Raw genomic sequence first — 14,481 nt, 5'->3', positions numbered from 1 at the left:
ACATGGTTGTAAGAGCCACAGGACAGAAGAGCACATGGACTGGGGTGCTGTACTCATCCTTGGAAAACAGAAGAAGCTAAGCAGGAGACCATCTCTGAGTCACCACATCCAGAGCCATCTTTCTTATACTTATGCAATGGTCAGTGCTTTGTGGCAAAGAGTTAAGCTCTCTACTTGATAGTGGAAACCTCCTAGCACTTTCCCACTCCATTCCTACTTTCTGACAAGAAAAATCATAACGTTTCCCCAGCAATGTCTTCTTTCCATATGGTTCTTCCTTTCTCACAATTCTACATCAGCTTCTTTACCTAACTGTCTCTTACTCATCCTGCTAAGCTTGACTCAAGGTTACATGATCTGTAAGCTTCCCCTAATGTCCACAGCGAATGAAATAGATCCACCCACAAAGCATTGTATCCACCTTTTCCATAAGTATACCTTGACCCCATAAGAATAGGAATTTTCCCCAAAATTAGTGATTTTTATGCATATCACACATGCCTAGCATCCGATAAACATTGAATATGTACATACATATACACATACACATACATGTACACACACACTATACACACATACTATACATATACATATATATACATTTACATATATATGCAAATTCCTGTTCCGGACAGTAGATGCTACAGGATCAGCATTCAGTTTCATTGATTGTGTCTCTCTCTGTGACTCCTGGTCTTCGTGGTCTTCAATCTCAAGGACTCTATTTTAAATAGAGAAGGAGAACAAGTCATTAAGATGAGTGTAGTTTTTTCCTTAGACAACTGTCTTAAGTCTTAGTTCCCATTTATTTACTTACTTGATATAACAAAGTACATGAGGTTGGGCACTTTACAAAGAAAACATTGAGTTTATTGTTTTGGAGGTTGAGGCTCAAGATCAGGTAGCCTTGTCTACTCATCCTCTGGAGAGGCACTCAAGGTAAATAGAATCACTAGTCAGGAGCCTTTGCAGAGGCGATCACATGACAAAACAGGAAGCTGCAGAGACTCTGGGGCCTGGCTCACTCTCATTCATCATTCATTCATTTTATATCCTAATATCCAGCCCTCATCTCCTTCCAATCCTCTCACCCAGTTTCTCCCCTCATTTCCCCCTCCATTTCTTCTCTGGGAAGGAGGGGCACCCTTCAGGTATCACCCCACCCTGGCACATGAAGTCTCTGTGGGACTAGGTGCTTCATTCCCCACTGAGGCCAGGGAAGGGAGCCTAGTTAGGAGAATTGTATCCACAGACAGAAAGCAGATTAAAGGACAGTTGTTAGGGGACCTGCATGAAGAACAAGGAAATTTGTTACATATATGCAGGGGACCTAGGTCTAGCGCATACTAGCTCTTTAGCTGGTGGGTCAGTCTCTGGAAGCCCTCAAGGTCCAGGTCAGTCATCTGTGTTGGTTTTCCTGTGGAGTCCCTATCCTCTTCGGGTGCCTCAATCCTTCCCTCAACTCTTCTATAAGACTCCCCGAACTCTGTCTAATTAATGTTCAGCTGCGAGTCTCTGTATCTCTTCCCATTGTCTGCTGAGGGTGGGGGACTCTCAGAGGACAGTTACGCTAGGCTCCTACCTGTAAGCATAATAGAGTATCATTATTAGTGTCAAGAATTGGTTCTCACCCATGAGATGGGTCTCAATTTGGAGAAATCATTGGTTGATCATTCCCTTAGACTCTGCTCTATCTTTGTCCGTGAATATCCTATAAGCAGACATGTTTTAGATTGAAGGCTTTGTGAGTGGGTTGCAGTCCTTTTCCCTCTACTGAGGATCCTGTCTGGCTATAGGAGGTAGCCTCTTCAGACTCACATCGCTCAGTGTTAGGAATTTCAGGTATAATTACCCTTATAGACTCCCTGGGGATTGAGAGGGGCCTTCCCCCTCCCCTGGGTCCAAGAGGGCTTACTCTTATACCTACCCTCACTCAGGAGAACCATCCCAATAGGACATGTATCACTCCTCTGGGAATGAATGGATCTCCTTCTGTTTTCTTCCGCTTCAAAGCACTAATTATCTTTTAAGATTATAATATAATTAGATCATTTTTCCCTTTCCCTTTCCTCCCTCCCACCCTTTCATGGACCCATTCTTACTCTCCTTCAAATTCATAGCCTCTTTTTTCATTAATTTTTGTTACATACATACATGTTTGCACATATATTTTATATATATAATTTATATATATATATTCCTAAATACATTATTATGCATAGTTCAGTTGTTATCTTAAAGGCATACTATCTTCCAGCATTTTCACAGTGAGGACCAAATTTTCAGCACATGAAATCCATATCCAAACTATACCAATAGCTAGTATCAAATGCCATTTACAGAGAATACCACTGTGATCTTTATGAGATGAAGTAGCGGGGCCACTTCTTAGACTCATCTTTGTTGTACCACACACATGGTACCTTCCTATCTATAGGCAAGGGACAAAATGGTAAAATCTCCACATTTTGATCCCTGCCTTTTGCTGTCATCCCGTGTTACCAAGGTCACCGTTCTGCCCACTATTAGAACACTCAATGCATGTTCTGCATGAACTGAGATGATAATGTAGCTGTCAGCAATGGAAATTCTGTGAAAGGCAAACTTGAAAAGCCTGAAAATCTTTTCATACTCTCCTTTAGCAAGGACAGTTCTTACATCTGTGTGGAGAGAATAATTCAGCATGTCTATAGTCTCACACTCTTTTACTAAGGTTCCCGGTGCCCAGCATGTAAACACAGTGCACTCAGTATTTAGAGGAGTAGCTAGATAAACATACACTAGGCACTGCTGTATACCTATAAATCATGTGTGACAAAATTAAGTCACTGAGGTCAGTGACATTAGGCAGTTTGTACGCAAGGAACATTAATCTGATAGGACCTATTTTGTTATAAAAAATTAAGGAGAGACAAAGTAGCATGAAGCTTCAACAACTGAATACATGAGATACATGTGTATTTATCTCAATACATATCATCTTGTGCAGTGTATGAAAATCCATAAAAGATTGGAACAATCAAGTGAGAGAAGTGAGATGTGGATAGCTCTTGAGGAATTAGGAAGGAAATAATAGAGGAATGCAAAAGCTTTTTCTCAAGCAAGCTCCCAAGTCTATGGTCATAGACTGTTCTCAAATAATGGGCCTGTAAAGGAAGGTCCAGTTCCCTTGGGAGGAACTCAGGAAGACACTTGATCTTAGTCAAAAGGCCAAGAAGCGATAGACACTACTCTGAAAAGACTCAAACTTTGACTCCTGCAATGAGTGTCCTGGGCTCTGGCCAGTCACATGTATTTCTCTGGATATCACTTGTCTCTGCTCCAAGTCCAAGTTCTCCGTTTGCCTTGACTCGTTTCATAACCAAATCTTCACCTCACATTGATGCCTTTCGTCTAGAGTTGAATTTAGAACTTTTCAGGTTGACAGATCTCTTTTTCCATGACCTATATTGTGTGTCCCATCTGCTACTTCACATGGACCTGAACCAGATTCCCAATCTATCCTGCTGTGAGATTTCCAGGTATTTAGAAGAAACTGTTTCATTGACTGTCTGAATTTTATCCAATAACTTGGAGCCCTCACATATGCTGAAATACTTGAGAAGCTACCCATTACCCTGTTTAGGTTTTGCTTGGTTTTGTTGTGTTGTTGTTGTTGTTTTGTTTACATGATTTAGGTCTAGATACTTTACTTACATGAAGTGACAGTTTATGGTCAGTATAGTGTCAGTCAACTATGTGAATTTCCAGTAACCAGGAGATGACAGTGAGACTGTTCTCATAGAGACAGTGGGCTCAGAGATTTTCTGTCTGATTTTTGTAGAAATTTCAGCCCAGTCAGTGATGTGGAAGTTTGCTTTTGTCAGCCAAGAGAATAAACATTGGAATGATTGGCACCACCTGACAGAAGATAATTTAAATGAGTGACCTTTCCTGTAAATATATGAATAATAGCAAGGAAACAGCTTTCCTGATGATATTTTGATTCTTTTTTATCTAGAATTTAAGTTTGGAGAGAATGGCTTACTGAACAACAGTACATCTTAATTTATAGTCTTAATTACTTGAGTCTTTAATTTCTTTGTAATTATTTCTTTGTAATACATTTAGTGTAAGTCATGTTTTAACACTTTGGTTCATAGCTGGGTATGAAGACAATAGTGCCCAAGACACCAAGACAGGATGATCTGGATGGGGAAGTCAGTGTGAGAGGCACAGCAGGTCCAAAGGGTAGCCTGGACTCTGTAACCTAAAGAGCTATTTATGTGCTCCGTTTCTTCATAAGTCAGTTTTACGAAAGTGATTTTCTTTTCCATGCTACCTATCTATTTCCTCTATAGTATGAAGTTGATTGGCATGGAGTCAGTGATTTCAAACTCTCTTTCATTCTCTAAGTTGTTGTTAACTTTTCCAAACACATGGTTCTATTTTCTGATGATTTCTAGAGGTTGCTTAGGTTTCAGCTTTCTTTTCTCTGATTTTTATCTGAGCTCTAAAAAAGTTTATGAAGATGACTTTTTAGCAAAGAAGCCCCAGTCCAAACTATGAAGCCATTTTAATCTTGCAGCTGACAAAGCCACTCTATTAAGAACAGACCTATAACTGAGGGAATCTTTTATTTTCTTGTCATTCTGATTTCTCAGTGGCAATGTTTTTGTCCATTTTCCCAATCCTAACTAACTCTAGGACTACAATCTAAACACTATCTAAAGATGATTGGACATAGATTGTATTTAAATTCATTTCTTTCTGATGAGGACACTCCTAAGGACAGATGTTCTCTTGGGTAGCCCTGGTGAGTAATCCCACCTATCATCTTACTACAGACCCATTAGCTTATGATTCGTATCTGGCCTTCCTTGTAAAAACAAATACCATGCAGTACTTTGGGCTCAGTGATTTAATGCTCACCAAACAAAACACTGCTTAAGTTCAGGCTGGCGTCCTCTTACCACATGTTATTTTCTAGGAGCAAACTGGGCTCTTAACTTAGAAAATGTTCTAACTCTTTTGGGTAGCAGGATGGAGATCATCACATCTCTTAGGTGATTTCCTGGATATCCAAGTGGTGTGTCTTACTGGTTGGAAGTGATTTACCCAGAAACTTTAGATCTTGTTTTGGCTTGGTCTCCTGACATGTTTTATAGAAAACTCCTAGACTTTTCTCTGTATCTTGTCTTCTCTGTAGGCAGTAATAAACTCAAGTTAATCAGTAATAATCTTTTTGTAAGACTGCCATCATTATGGTTTCAGAGACATTAACATTTTCTGTGAAGAGGGACTGGCATGGACCCTCACACAGTGCTGCTAATCTTGACCACGTGCATTGTCTGTATCTTTCTTGGAACAGACAAAAGCACTTCTAAAAGAGTTCATGTTCAGAGAAGATGTACTTTATGAGGTAAGTTGAATCTTTTTCTAAATTAGTTCAAATTAAAGTGATTCAAGTCCCTGAGATTATCTTACTTTTGTGGCTGTATCTCAGAAGCTGTAATTTCCAGGTTCAAGAAGCACCCATGGATGCTCCTGAGCAAGCTCATGGCAGTCTTAGCTGGCATTAGCTGAGAGCCCTGGCTGCTACTGGTTTTCTTTCTCTCGGCATTTGTGTGGTAGGTGTGATTGTGTCAGTGTTGTTCTTCCAGGAAGAACAGCATGCTCAGGCCATGGCTGCTTAAACAAGTAGAAAAAGGATGAGAGCAGGATGCAGGAAGCAGAGAGGGCGATTCAGAAATAATTTAGGTGTTGGGGGACAGATCTCGACTTGACTGGTGGTTTGGCCAGAGCAGGGACTTTGATGACAGATGTGAAAAGAATGGCCACTTGGCAGTTCCATGGATGGCAGAAGCCACTCTTAGTCTCCCACATTCCCAGGCACTGATGGGTGGGGTCAGCAGTGTGGTGAGTATAAAGGGGCAAGTTTCAACTTCAAGCATCGTAAAACCTTCAGTCTGTGCAAAATGTAGAGACCACAGGGCTGCCTGTGATCCAAGTGAGAAAGTAATGAGCACTAAGCAGATGTACAAACAGTGGATTTGAGGGCCAGGAAGGGAGAGCCAGCTTCAGAAGAGGGAGAACAGGAGAGGAAGACAGGGTGGTTTGTGTAAGTGAGGTGGCTTTAGAGCCCAGCTGGGAGGAATGAGCGCATCGTGAGAGGGAGAAGGAACATGCTCAGCGCCCAAAGTAATAAATGATACCTGAGAGAGAAATAAAATGAACAGAGAGAGGTCTCTCCTTCCCTTCCTCCCCCATCCCTCCCTTCTCTTCCTTTTGATCTCCCTTGATCACTTTCTCTTAAGTTCTATAGCAACTACGTGCCAAGCACAGTGACCTGAAAACTGAAAAGCCCTCTTCGATGGTATTTACAGGCTCAGCCCTTCTTCCCTTAGGAATGTGGACCCAGGATTACCCAGAACTGGTTGTGGGAGCTTAGCGTTCAGCCGCAAGTCCAGCTAGAGTCCTCTTTTAACAGACCATAGGACCCAGGGTTGGAGCATCATCAGAATCATGGCATAGGGGTGCATAGAAGAGGATATATGACATTGTCATTAAAGCTCACTAGAGTTGTAAGATCTAGTATGTTAACGATATGATCACAATATAAGTCCCAAATGAGATGAGCTTGGGCAAACTGTTAAGCTTACTGTCCTGGCTATAGGGATAAAAAGGTTTTCTTGTTTGTTTGTTTGTTTGTTTGTTTTGGTTCAGAATTCAGGGGAATAATCCTGGCAGCAAGAGTTGGCAGGAGCTGGTTATGTTACTTGCACAATGAGGTGGTAGGGAATCATGAATGAATGGTCAAGGTCAGACACAGTTTTCCAGTTTATGCAGCCTAGGACTTAGGGCAAGTGAATGATTTTTCCCACTTTATGGCTGGATCTTCAGACTTCAATTAACCTAATTAAGATAATTACTCATCATTCGGTCCAGAAGTTTGCCTCATTAATACTCGGGACTACCCCTACTTGCCAACATCCAAATACATCATCCTGAAGTCAGAACTTTCTAACCTTGTGGCTCATGGCACATGCTATAAGGCAGAAACACAGTCAGTCTAATTTTAAAGGTCATTGCAGTCTTTATCACTTCAAATATTGTTTACAAATCCAAAGTCCAAGTCTCATCTTATATACAAGGCAATCTTTTAATTATGAAATCCAAAATGAGTTATTACATATTTCTTATGTGCAATAGCATAGAGTTTCCAAATGGGAAGGATGAAGGCATACCAAGTAATAATGGGAGTAAAGTAAGATTGAAACCCTGCAGGACAAAGACTAAATCCTGTATCTCCAGTTTTAGCATATGATGCCTTCCATAGAGTCATCAGTCCCAGAAGGATTCAGTAGCCCCACTCTTGAGCTCTATTGCCAGCAAAACACAGAACCTCTCTTGTGACTTTGTTTTATTTCATGCACCTTTCCTCAACAGATAGCTCTTGGTTCTGCCGTCTTCATCTTCCTAGGGTCTCCATGGCAGTTTAGATTTCATCTTCACAACTTTGCCTAAGAGCCTCTAAGGCCTCCTAGCACCAACTTCTGACCCTATCACACATTGCCTTACCTGCTCTCTATGATTCCCTCAATGTTGCATGTTTCACATCTGCCAATACTGTATCACCTTGTTGCTGCTGTTGAATTCCATGAGTTTGACATGCAGCCTGGCCCTAATGGACCACAGATGTTTAAGCTTCTCTGTGCCAATCATGGAGAAACACTTTGCCTAGGAGCTCAGTTCCTTTGGTAGGCCAGGGATCTTCTCTAGCTCTGATTGGTTGGTGGATGGCTGTTCTGTGGCACAGATCCTGTTGTCTCAGTGCAGATCAGAATATTTTGCTTCAACAGTCACAGTCAACATGTGCCTTGGCTGCATAGTTCAACTTATTTAAGCTCTTTTCCTCCTTAATAATCTGCACATTTTAATGTCTTTCTGCTCAATGTTTTGTTCTTTGTTTAACTACAGAACTGCATAACAGCCATAGAACATAACCAGCTATGCTCATACCTGAATATTTTACTGTTTTGAAATGCCCTCTATCAAAGAGATTAGTCCATCATCTTTAAATTTAACTTTATTCATTCTTTTTAAGACATAAGCAGACTGAAGACAGATTCTTGGCCAAAATATCACACAGTTGACCCCTAGTCCTTGTTCCTCCTGAAACCTCATGAACTGAGCCTCCTCTCAGCACATTTGTTTTAGCAACCTTGTCTTCCAACCTTACACCAGAATAGCCAAGTACACTTGGGTTCTAGCATGCAAAGGGTCTTAAAGGCCAAAACTGTCAGACTCTTTCTTATCTTGTTCACAAAATAGTTGTAGCATCCTAAAATCCTCAAGGTCAGGTTTAACAGAGCAAAAAACAACTGCTGGTACCAATTTTATAAAGTAGTTATTTTCTTCTGCAATTGTGATAAAATACCAGTCAACCTCAACTTAAGGGAAAAAAGGTTTATTTTGACCAACACTGTACAACCATACATGTCATAGCAGACATGTGAGGCAGCTGTTCACATTGCATCTGTAGTTAAGAACTAGAGAGTAACCAGATGTACTCAACTAGGTTTTGTTGTTGTTAGGTTGGGTTTTTGTTTTGTTTTGTTTTTTGGGGGGAGTTTTGTTGTTCGGTTTTTTGTTTTTGTCATTGTTGTTTTTTTTTTTTTTTTCTAGGAGCCAAGACCTGGGAATAGTGATTTCCAGCATAGCTTCAGGGTGGGCCCTCCAATCACAGTTAACATAATCCCTCACAGACATGACTAGAGACTTAACCTAATCAATATAATCCTTCATGGTCAGGCCCAGAGGCTTCCCTCTTAAGTGATTATAAATCTTGTCAAATTGTTAATCAATATAATCCATCCCATCATCTCTGATTACATTTACTTATCTTTAAAATGATGAGTGTAGCTCTCTCACAGGGTTGTATGGTAATTCAGTGAGTTAATACCTATAATTTAGTAAGATGACTGGCGTTATATTGGTCCTATATGAATGTAAGTTCTTATCATTAAATTATCTCCATGACAGTCAATGAGGCCAAACTTCCAACAGAGGCACTCCTTGGTCCCAATTTTCAAGGAGCAATCGTTTAGTTGCTCAGATATAAACAGTTTTTCAGGATTGTGAATTAAATGTAGACTAGAGTGAAATAACAGTAAGTTTGGAGATTCAATTTAACTAATCTTCCTTTCCATTCATGGCATGAGCTCAATGAAACTCACATACTCCCTCTCTGTCTCCATCTATCTCTGTCTCTCTGTCTCTCTTTCTGTCTTTCCTTCCCTCTGTCTCTGTCTCTCTGTCTCTCACTCTTTCTTTCTCTCTGTCCCTATCTCTCTGTCTCTGTCTCTCTGTCTATCTCTCTGTCTCTTTCTGTCTCTGTTTCTATCTCTCTATCTCTTTCTTGCTCTCATGCATGCAGGAAAGAGTATGTGCAAGGAGAAAGAGATAGAGACATATAGATAGATAGGGATAGAAATATATGTAGAGGGGAAGAGGAAGAGAGAGGGAGGAAAAACCTTTTGAGACAAGATCTCATTATGGATTGATAGTTATCTAAGAAGTTATTCAGGAGACCAGGTTGGTTCAGGCTTGTGGCAGTTTCCCTCCTTTCCTCTTGAGTGCAGGGAATTCAGGCATGCAGTAGTATACCTGTGTCTCCAGAGGAGAAAACTGTGAATAACTATTGAAAAATGTAACTCAAGTTCACATTGTTCTACAAACTGATGTGTAGCCCTCAGATACCCTGAGCTGGAATGACAGGCCTCAAGAAATCATGATTTTTCATTTTTACTGTACTATCTAGTGTCACTGAGCTGATCCTAGGAATAATCTCTGACTTCTGAGATGCTGGTTGAATTTCCTACCATAGAAGCTAGAGCTATTTTCCCCCTATGAGAGGAATGAGACAGCCTTCCTTTATCATATACTTAAGGCTAGAAATATGAGGGAGCTGTTAAGAGAGGCCAAAGAAATCACCAAGATGCTGTTGTTCTATAAAGGGAAGCCCCAGTGTCCATGACTACATTCTATAATCTTCACTTCAACAGTATTTGTCCCCACTAGCCTTCAGTAAAGTGATGTTACATTTAGGGTTCATCATCACGCGAGGAACATCCATTTACTTGATAATTTGTTTGTGTTGTTAGTGGAGAAAGTTGATTTACTCACAGAATGGTACCAGAAAATTTCAGAGGATCCATTGTAAAGTATACACAGTTTATCCTTCTTTAAAACTAAGTTTGAAAAAATCACCAGCAACAGAAAATATCTGTAATAATAGTCCATAATTGGCCCTCCCATTCCAGCACAATCAGATTATTTACCTTTAGCTTACTAAGATGACCTTAAACACATTTATTCAGAACTACAGGCATTCACATGTTAAGCCACCCTAAATTTGGCCTCAATCAAACAAAGATGAAGCACCCATATTTCTTGCTCCTGACAAGTATCCTGTTACTCCTTTGCCTTCTTTGCAAAGGAGGGGAATACCTTGTGGGTTAGAAACTTGACTACAGAAAAGTTAGGTGACTCTTTTGTCAGAGACTATGTGGCCACTCTCTCTCCTACATCCAAGCTATATTAAAGTATTGCAAAAGTCTTCCCACAATCAAACATCTATTAGGGATACCCACACTGTGCCTATAGACATCACCTTGCCACTGATCTTTGTAGGTAAGCTTAAATCAATGAGTAGGTCTAATTGAAGCTGAATATAATGACTTAACATGGAACTGTTCAATTTAAATGTTTATTCTTCTATCACACTGACTATTGGCAAGAGGAAAATGTATACCATTGAAGAAGAACATTCCCACTGAATCCCACTCACTTATTTTTGATTACTCAGTAGTCTTGTGATTCAATCCTATATACTTAGCATATGGGCCTCCAGATGAAAATCAAATACATATACACAAAACACCCTCCCCACATACACCCACACAGACACACACACACACACACACACACACACACACACACACACACACAAATACCACCACCACCACCACCTTGTAAACTTAAAAATGCGATTCACTTTAGAGCCGGTTGTGTTTGTGCATTCCTCAGTGGTCAGGAATCTGTGCAGCAAGAGAATTGTGGGCTCAGTGCCATGACTGTGAGCCCATCTGAAAAACAGAACCTCTAAAACTTATGCTTTGGTTCGTGGCTTGTTTTTATCTACCTGAAGTGATTGATACAGAGTAAAATCATACACAGAAATATGGCCGCATCCATTTAGAGTGCATGCCAGCATTCTGTGTTGTACAGACAGCAAGTTTTTGGTTTTTTAATCTTTATTAACTTGAGCAAGTTTTAATATAAATCCACAGTACAGGAGAACATGTGGCAGTGACACTCCACATTTGTTGAGTGACAACAAACTTAAGGAGCTTTACCACTAAATACATAGCGGGCAGGTTAACATGTCCTAGTTACATCAGGGAGCTAGCGGGAAAAGCAAAATTACACTTGAAATACAACCTTGCTCACTTGTAAAGATGAAATAATACACAACAGCTTATTATTTATTCAGATTTTTAAGTGAATAAAGGAAACCTCACCTTAAAATGAAGAATTAAAGAATCACATTAAAGAATCGCTGACTGGTGGTTCTGCCTTTTGTTAAGTAAATGATTGCAGAGTATTAGTTTAAATGCATGCTGACATTTAATCCATGACGAGTTTAGAATTCAACAATATATCTGTGAATACCGGAGGTCAAGTTCAGATTTAAAATATTACAAATTGATTATTTGGTTATCCACTAATGGAGTATATATGAGAGAGGGAGGGAGGAGGGGAGGGAGAGAAGGAGGGAGGATGAGAATATGGAGGGAAATTACAGGTGAGGGTGGAGTACATTCAGTGCAGTGCATTCAGAGCATGCTCAGACTTAAGGTAAGTATGAGTGTTAAGCAAACTCAGATTTATTGAATGGACATATCAGGTTGCACACCCTGGGGGAAGGTTCTTTGATGAGCCCACCCTGGCAGCAGCCAGGCTTTCCCCCACAAGCTGAGTGTCTGCAGGTACTGTGTTATTCATTGCTTATGGAATGTGGTTTTATTGCTTATGATTCAACCATCAGTTCTTGTCTTATGTATTTCTCAAGCATATATAACAGAAGATGATTAATTGACCTCAAACTAATAGGACCACTGAAGGGTGTCTGGAGAACTACCATTCCTATCAAATATTGATACATAAGATATTAACTTACATTTTGTTGGATACTGTGTGCCACTATGGTTTCATGTGTTTCTAAGATCCACCTTGGTATTCTAAATCTCGATAAAAGTGCCCCAGGGCTTACCCACTGATAATGAGCCAGTTACATCTAAGAATTTGAGGTTAACAGATAAGAACATAGATAAGAACAGTTTTGTAGTTTCTGTAGAATTATTTTAATAGGCATTATTGTCAATGACTATTTTACTGATGATCATGTATAATTTATTTGCCAATTTACATTCTTCTACAAGAATAAGAAAGGATTTCCCCTAAAAAAAAAAACACTAAATATGTGAAGGGGGGGGGGGAAAGCATGAGGTAGAGGAGCCCTCATTGTGTGCTGTCAGAATGGATTTAATTTCATGTGGGTATGCAATTTCCAGGTGCCCAATATTCTCGAGCCATTCACACTCAGTATTATTATCTGGACTAAAATCGTATTAAATGCTAAGAATGGTGAACTGGTGAAAATAACAGAGTTGAGGGCAATTCGTTGATCATTATCTGCTTGTGTGATTTTATGTCCTGCATATAATGGAGAAACTCATTTGGGGGATGGTCACATGGGAAAGGGAATGGCATCATGACGAGAAACACTAACCATGTGATGTTCCCTTTCCCTTTTTAACTCTGCACAGCACCTTTTCCTTACATGCCTCTGTTTTTCTTTTAGTGGCAGAGCATTTCTATAACACTGGTTGAGAAAGTTCAGATGATCGCTGTAATCCTAGGATCCCTGTTCTTAATAGCGAGTGTGACTTGGCTCCTCTGGTCAGCCTTCAGCCCCTATGCAGTGTGGCAGAGGAAGGACATCCTTTTCCAAATCTGCTATGGAATGTATGGTTTTATGGATCTAGTGTGCATAGGTAAGACCACAGTATTCGATATTCACAAACTGTCGGTAATGCATCTCTTTCAGCATCTTCACGTTTACCAGTGTGTCTAATATATGCAGACTGTTGCTGTGTCCATCACCTTCACTTCTGGTTAATTACTGGGGCAAGGAGGAGAAGGTAGCCACAACTGGGCTGCTTCTAGGTGTAGTCTGAAGAGAAAAATAACAGGCCGGTGTTCATTTAATGTGGCATATTTTGCAGCCAAGAAGAAGATGGGGTTTGAAAAAAATTACTTGGGGTGAGCTATGTTAGGAATGTCACTTGCCTAAGGGGCAAGAACACATCAGTTCCCTTCCCAAGGCTAAGGAAGCATGGGCCGATGCCAACAGCAATATCCTGGCTTCTCAGAGATGACTGTGCCCTAAAAAACCTACGTCATAGTTGGAGCTCAGATTCCTTCAGGAACATAAAATGGCCCCTTGTAAAGTTGAGAGCATGGGTCAATTTTCCTTGTTTAATTTCCCTAAATGTAGCTAAAATAGACTTCATGAGAAAAGTTATGCTCATGGTTCACTTGTCTGGTCAACAGAACATGCAGCATTCAATGATGTGTTGGTGTGACGTGTTCTTCCAGGCACTGTGATGGTGACAGTTAATGTCTTGTCACAAAAGCACCTGGTGAAGGGCACCCAGGTGAATTCGCCTGCTCTAAAAGACTCCTGGGGTGTAAAATCGAACCAAAGGGGAAGGTGGCCATGATTTAAAGCACTAGTAGCATCTCATTACCTGTTTAGAAATGCCCATTTCCAGGCTCAACCCAGAACTACTGAGTCTTGAGAGGTAGAGTTGGAGTCAGTGTTGTGCATATTGTCTGCAGTGTTGATGAACACTGAAGCCAGAGAGTCAATGGTCCTTGGCCAAAAGCAGCATGCATGATCAGATGACTTGGTTTCCGATCCTAGCCTCTGCATGAGTAGTTCTGCTTTATCTGTCCATCCTGCCTTTCTCCCCATGGAAATAATGTTGACCAGGCAGTCAAAACAAAGACAACCGTGATTATGAAAGAATCCTATTATAGTTGGCAATGGATATGGATATGTTGTGCATAAGTCAGAAACACCAAAGTGTTGCTAAGTCACTTGAATTAATGTCTGTACATATGAGAGTCTTAATTTAACTAGAAATTTCCATATCCCCAGTTCTTTTATAAAAGGAAGTTTACACACATTTAAAATATAGTCACCCAGGCTTTCCTTGCTTTCTTTCTTCCCTTGTCATGAATGCAAGGTTATCAAGAAAGAAAATGATGAAACGTCAGGCCTAAAATGAGAGATGAAGGATTTCTCCTTCATCTGTTATGAAAGTTGATAATCTAAGTACAGCTTGCCTGGGTAATTAGACACATGTGAGC

The 14,481-nt window shown here is 40.3% G+C and overlaps 1 protein-coding gene across 2 annotated transcripts in view; it reads left to right on the top strand.

The window, feature by feature from the left end:
* The window catches only part of Marchf11 (membrane associated ring-CH-type finger 11), a 99,500-nt gene that overhangs the window by 66,777 nt on the left and 18,242 nt on the right, over positions 1-14,481 (top strand). Inside the window, exon 3 of one of the 2 annotated variants that reach the window (XM_032898688.1) lies at positions 12,908-13,100. The exons of the other annotated variant lie outside the window; for it this stretch is intronic. Within the exon in view, the coding sequence (XP_032754579.1) occupies positions 12,908-13,100 (193 nt within the window). The remainder of the gene's footprint in view (positions 1-12,907; positions 13,101-14,481) is intronic. 2 annotated transcript variants of the gene reach the window in all.

Source organism: Rattus rattus, chromosome 3 (genome assembly GCF_011064425.1).
Source record: "Rattus rattus isolate New Zealand chromosome 3, Rrattus_CSIRO_v1, whole genome shotgun sequence".
NCBI lineage: Eukaryota > Metazoa > Chordata > Mammalia > Rodentia > Muridae > Rattus > Rattus rattus.
Note: the sequence above shows the minus strand (reverse complement) of the source record. Positions and strands in the feature narration are given on the sequence as shown.